The 6,529-nt window shown below is 41.8% G+C and overlaps 1 protein-coding gene across 3 annotated transcripts in view; it reads left to right on the top strand.

The window, feature by feature from the left end:
- Nucleotides 1-6,529, top strand: part of LOC103377042 (partitioning defective 3 homolog) — a 253,608-nt gene that overhangs the window by 164,625 nt on the left and 82,454 nt on the right. For all 3 annotated transcript variants that reach the window (XM_025054368.1, XM_025054367.1, XM_025054366.1), the window contains one exon: nucleotides 5,194-5,424. In XM_025054368.1, the coding sequence (XP_024910136.1) occupies nucleotides 5,194-5,424 (231 nt within the window). The remainder of the gene's footprint in view (nucleotides 1-5,193; nucleotides 5,425-6,529) is intronic.

Raw genomic sequence — 6,529 nt, 5'->3', positions numbered from 1 at the left:
AGTAATGCAGTCCTGCTCCTTCCCCATAATCATAACCAGCCGTTATTGGCTGCGTGGTGTCGTATGCAAATGGAGGGGGATTGTTATTCGAGGTAATTGCACCGCGATCATATGATTTTTTATATATTTCTAAGATGGAGTTTCGTGGCTGTGAAAGGAGACTTGGCAACTGGCGTGGGAACCTGTGCTATTGTGTTCTGCAGTGAAATGATTGGCGAAAACAACGGAGCGCTGAAGGAGGTGTGGTGTCAAAGAAAGTCAGGCGATGGAGTGGCATTTGAAACAGAGAGAGATTCTTTGCCAGTTGGCCCCTTCAGCCCACTGCAATCGATCCATCATAGTCAGACAGTATTGAGCTATTGAGAATTACTCTATTAAATTAAACACCGGGTGACTTGATAAGTGGATGAAAGAGGAATTTTTTCTTCACATGATTTTTCATGTGTGAGTCTGCAAATTTAAAACAAAGTTTACATCTGATTAACACAGGTATTTCCAAAAAAAAAAAATCTTTAGGAGGCTGGCTGGGGACTACACTGTGATTGGTCAACCAGAGTCAGACACTGGAAACTGTCTATCTGTGACTGTGTGTCAGTTTTATGTAGAAATAATGTGACAGGAGTATGAGTGCAGAAAACAACAACGTTCTTAACCCTTTTGACCTTAAGGCCCAATTTCTATAGTACAAATAAAAACACTGTAATTGTAATTGACCTCACTCATGATTTGATTTGTACTCAATAATAGACCAAATCCACTTACAATTTAACTAGTAAAATCCTTGTAAAATATCAATTTTTAATCGTAAAAAAGCAATATTTATATTTTATATTAAAAAATTTTATATAAAAGGGAAAAGTTTGAATTATATATAAAAGGGAAAAGTTTAAAAATGGTATGGTAAAAATATATACATTCAAGTAATATAAAAATATTTTCAAATTATATAAACACTAAATAAAATGTGCTTTCAGTATCTTTAGTTGATTTGCAGTTGATCAATTTTGGCCAAAGGTGCAAATGTCTTTGCAAACCTCTAAGTGGCGCAAGTTTGGGCCCCAGTTCTACGGTTAAGAATCACTGGATGATGTATTTTGTTCTAAGTTGTCGATTATTGCCATAGTGCACACTAGCAAGAGTAAGCCCCCTGCTGGTCATTCCTGATGAACATAGCGAAGAGAAGGTGCTTTGTTGGCCCAGCGCAGGGGCAGGGAAACCTGATTGGCTTGTTTCATTCCGTTGCAGCTCATATGTTGTATTTAAAACAGCATTCGTGATAATGGTATGAACGGGAAGTCTGGGCGAGGTTGATCCCTCGGTGACGGATGTTCGACACGAGCCGGACGTCCTCTATTAGGCTAATGACACCCAACTGGTAAAGACATACTGTAGACACCCAGGTGACCCAGGGAGGACTCGCTTCTAATAGGACGCCTGGACGTGGCCTTCCCTCAACCACCTTGGAGGCTATTTTTAACATAATTACCCTTTTACCACCCTGCTTAAAGCCCTGATATTCTGAATACATTACGTGTAATGGAGCTCCTGTCTGTACACAGATCTTTACATGCAAGGCTCTGCGCTGAGTAATGGCTGGAGAGTGTAGTTTCAGCTGCTCTTATTATACTATGTACTGCTGATTTATTCATGGAGTTTGCCATGAATCACGTCATGTTTAATGTCTTAATTGACTCTGCTGGTAAACTGGTTTTAAAAACACACCACCGTTGGTCGTCTCGACCAAGCAGCAGTAAAAGTTGACGCGCACTTTGCACAAACTTTGCCGCGATTGCTTTTCTTTCGGCATAGTTCATTATTATAATTTTTGATTTCTCCAGACATGTGGGGAGAGACAGGCTCGTGTCTGTCTGCCGTGTGGGGAATATGTATTTTCATCCCTCTGAATAAGACAGAGATGAGGAGCACAGCGCCGAAACCTCTGTTGTGTGATAGGAATCGCATAATAGACTGGCATACAGAGAGCTGTCCGTCAAATTCTCCCAGGAGAGCCCGGGCTGCCTCTGATGAAAACAAAGGCAGGTTGGAGAGAGCCAGGCTCTGTGGCAAACTCTGTCTCTTTGCTTCACTCTTTCATTCTCTTTGTCTCTCTGCTGCACTCAGCCTTTCACCACAACGACTAGGAGCAACGGCAGAAGGGATCGTGGTAGGGAATACCAAGAGGGAGAGTAATTCCCTGGCTCCAAGTACGGCAGATGTCGTTTGTGTTTGTATGAACGGCGAATCTTATGTGGCTTAAACCTGCCGTTCCATCGTGTCAGACATTAAGATTAAGTCATAATTCTGATTGATATCCTGTTAAATGTGTCATTTCCTGTCCGTTCCGTGACAAGATAACCCCTTCCGAACAAATGAATTGCTTGATATTTACTGGTATTCTCTTACTCGCGTCAGCTTTTTTCTGCTTTCTTGGCACCAAAATTTGTCCCTCTAATCAGAAATGTTCCATCTCTTTGGGGCATTAAGCAGTAAAATGAATCTTCTTTCCCTGCAACCGGAGAACTCTTGACCTCGCAGACATTTGTGGTACACAGTAAAGTTTCATTTTGCCGTCCAGTGCAGCCCGAAGGCACACTCTTCAGATTCTTTCCATTAAATGGGAGGCTTTATTGGATTGGTGTTCATTTATTTTGAGTGGTACTTTCAGGATTGAGTCCAGGTTCTCCTGGGACTCTGCACTTGTTTTAACATTGATAACAAGGGGAGGGGAAAATGGTGTGTTAAGTACATAACAGTAGGATTACCAGCGTGGAAACCCAACACCGATGGCTAACAGCTGGCCTTTTAGCCTATCTGACATCTTTGGCATCAGATCTATAGATGTTGGAAAGGCACTCACAGCCTTTGTGTGTGCGTAGACAAAATGTTCCAAAAAGCACAAACCCCCCCCCCCAAAAAAATTGATACGGCATGTAGGTTAATATTTGAGCTGTGCTTAATCACAATACACAGTCCATACGAACTATCAATCTGATCAGTTATCAGGAAATTCTGTTGATTTACAGTTGCAGAAAAAATGCACGTTTCTGCAGAATGCTGCAAAATTCTTACGAATGTATACCCTCAACCAGGGGTCGTGACCTCAGATGAGCTGGGGGCCACAACTCAGTGAAAATAAACCAAGATGCTTTTGAAAAAAAAGTTGGTTTTGTCTAAGTATAAATCCTGTATAATACTACAGTGCAAACTGTAAAAAAATAAATAAAATAAAATAATTCATATAAATTAGCCTGAGCGATGAATTGAATTACCAATAATTGGCCGGATGCCAGGGGTTTACAGGCCAGAATTGGTCCCCGGGCCAGGAGTTTGAGACCCCTGCCCTGCTCCATGCAGTGGTGATGCATCATTTTTCATCTGCTCCTGCACCAGTCTCTGGTGTTCTCAAACAAACTCAATCACATTCTCCCAAATTGTTTTCTTTCAGTGATGGGAGTTTATTTTCTTTGCCTACTCTGTGTTTGGCCTCGCAGGCCTCCAACGTAAAGACCCTCTGTGATCACTCTGCAGCACTGGGTCACGCATTATTAAGGTCTCTGTAAACATGTCCAGGGCGTGCATGTCATGCGTTTGTGTTTCCATGTCAGTCGAGGAGTTCCCCGCGCGGAGCGTCGTCATAGAAACATATACATCTTGGCTTGCACGTGTGTGTTCTGTTGGACGGGACCGAGGAGAAACATTTGTTATTGAGAACCAACAGGACTGCCTGCAGGAGACATTTGTTTACATCACGCGAAGCCACGGAGGAAACAGCCGCCGCACATGCTCTTCATGTGGAGAGTCTGGGGCGCAGACCGCAGGGAGTCGTAAAGAAACAATGGCACTCTGTCCAGACTTCATCGACGTGCGCCGCGTCCTGACAGAGCCGCCGAGGCCGCAGGAGCAATTGAATGAAACAGCTTATTCGTTGTTGCTAATACTGCACTCAAGGTTACACGTAACATGGCTTCACTTGTGCAATTTTCGAAATCCGCGTTGTTGTGTTTGACAGCGGCGTGGAACGCGTCAAATCAGGGGAGAATAAAAGGGACAGAAAATCAACTGGGTTGTTTGTTTACCTTCTGGCAAGTAAGGTAAGAGCTCCGGGGAACTGACAGACGCTCCCTGACAAAATGAAATACCAATACTTTAGTCGTGCTCCGCTGACATACCCTAAACAAACTCCTGGCGAGCATTGGAAAAATAATTACAGCTTTTCAGGGACTGGCTCTGGACGGGGAAAAAGGACTGATTAAGAATCACTCCGTTTCCTACACTGCTGGTCTACTGGCTTATTTATCAGCTGCAGTTTTTTTTGTGCGTGTATAAACTGCAGTAAAAACAAAATCCAAAAATGTTGTCATGTACTATTAGCCTATCAATCACACCGCACCATTCTATAGGCACAATTTATCAGTGAAATAGTTGTATTAGAATTGTCACTTTGTTATAAAGGACCCTTAAACCATCTCTCCGTGATTATATGTGGTGTTTTATTTGTATTTGTATTTGTTTTATTTGGTGTTTTTGTTTACCCATCTCTTTAGTTTCAATAGTCAATGCCCATTAGGCTAATTAACAGCTCGCGCAGCATTCACAGAAAAGGTGGTTGTTTTATTGGAACCACTTTGTGTTTGACATTAATAATAATATTTTATGAAGCCTCAGAACAAAACAAAGAGATAAATTCACAAATAAATGGACTTCATTGTCTCTTTGCTAATTTATGTCCTTCATAAATTCACAAATAAATGGACTTCATTCTCTCTTTGCTAATTTATGTCCTTCATTTCAGTTGGTGAAAGCATCTCAGACACCTGGGCTGGTGGACTGTTTAAGGTTCATCTAACGCTTTGCTGGAATTTATGATAATACAGTGACGCTGTAATAACTCTGCCGCATACCCTTCTTTTGATGTTACAATTTTTGCGTTTCATTTCAGCGCTGTGATTTAACTCCTGTCTGCAGAACAAAAGCAAAATCATTACGTTCTCAGGGAGAATGTCTGGCTGAAGTGTAATACTCTGTTCTCATTTTCACACGTCGTTGGCCAAGTAAAGACACAATTTGTTTTTCATGTTAATTGCCACACTTTCTTACTCCCCGCCAAGTGTGGCACATAACATTGGCCCCTATATGAAACTAGTTACTAGTTAGTCTGGTGGCTTCACTCACAAGTCTTTTTTTTTATCGTAGGCAAAACAGAAGAGGTTGGACCCTCACTGGGCCTGAAGAAGTCCAGCTCCCTCGAAAGTCTCCAGACGGCCGTCGCCGAAGCCGCGCTGAAAAGCGAGATTAATGTCAACAGGCAAAGCTCGCGCATCGTCAGGGGCCGAGGCTGCAACGAGAGTTTCCGAGCCGCCATCGACAAGTCGTACGAGAAACCTGGCGTCACGTTGACGGAGGACGAAAACAGCATGGAGACATGTGAGTAGTCAGACGAGGAGTTGCACCACGATTCCCTTACATACACTACACAGCGATGATTAAATACAATCTGTAAATATAAGATAATTAAAGAAAGATTTAATTTGTTCAATATGGACAAACTTAATAAAACGTTCTCTGTGCCTCTTCTGAAAGCCATAAATTCACCCCCAGGGTAAATAATTTATGACTCCCTCCCCTTGGTGAAGAGATGCTTGTGTCACTGCGCATATTTGTAACAAGCATCTAAGTTACACGCTCATTAATATTTCTGCATTTCATCATATGGAAACAGTGAGGGACTGGAGCTGCATGATTTCCCTGGAGATTATACGGTCTTAAAGTGCATTTCCATGTTTTTTTAACAAGGTGGAAACAAGGAAATGTTGCTGTTGCTAACACGGTTAGATTAGAGCCGAATCATTCTATTTATATTTGTATTTTGTTGCAACAATTGACAGGCAGTTGCTTCAGCGCGAGTATTTTTGATTTAAAAAAAAAACCCCAAAGTTTGACTACACAGGGAAACTACAAACGACTTCCCAACTTTCTATCCTGAATTCCAGATTTTTAAAATAATAAAATATAAACATTAAAAAAAACCTCAAGAAAGATACTCTGTTCTCTGTTTAAATGCCCATATCCATTCGCCCCTGGCGTTTGATGACAAAGAGACACGCCGCGGATGCACGGAGACGGCCACCTCATGTTTAGTGACAGGTAATAACATTGACACCACAAGAGTAATCACCAGATATAAATTTCCATTTAGCATTAAAGGATTCCATTAAAAAAGCCGGGGGACATTTCAGAAAGAAAGAATTATTCGCCTCAAATGCTTTGTTCTCATAAGCTCTGTCGGCATTGCCACTAAATACAGTCTTATCTCACTGAAGAAAAATGGGGAAAGCAACCGTTTTTCCCCTCGCCGCAGTATATTGCATTCTCCCTCATGATATTCAAATAACTCTGTTTTTCAATTTAGATAAAAGCAGCCGGCCCGTGCTCGTCACTGAGGTTAATAGTCAAAGTTGACAGATAAGCCGCAGCCTTCCTCTGCTCCCAGACTTTTATTTACATAAAATAAGAATGTGGCATTACCTGA

Source organism: Cynoglossus semilaevis, chromosome 3 (genome assembly GCF_000523025.1).
Source record: "Cynoglossus semilaevis isolate Cse_v1.0 chromosome 3, Cse_v1.0, whole genome shotgun sequence".
NCBI classification, from domain to species: Eukaryota; Metazoa; Chordata; class Actinopteri; order Pleuronectiformes; family Cynoglossidae; genus Cynoglossus; species Cynoglossus semilaevis.
Note: the sequence above shows the minus strand (reverse complement) of the source record. Positions and strands in the feature narration are given on the sequence as shown.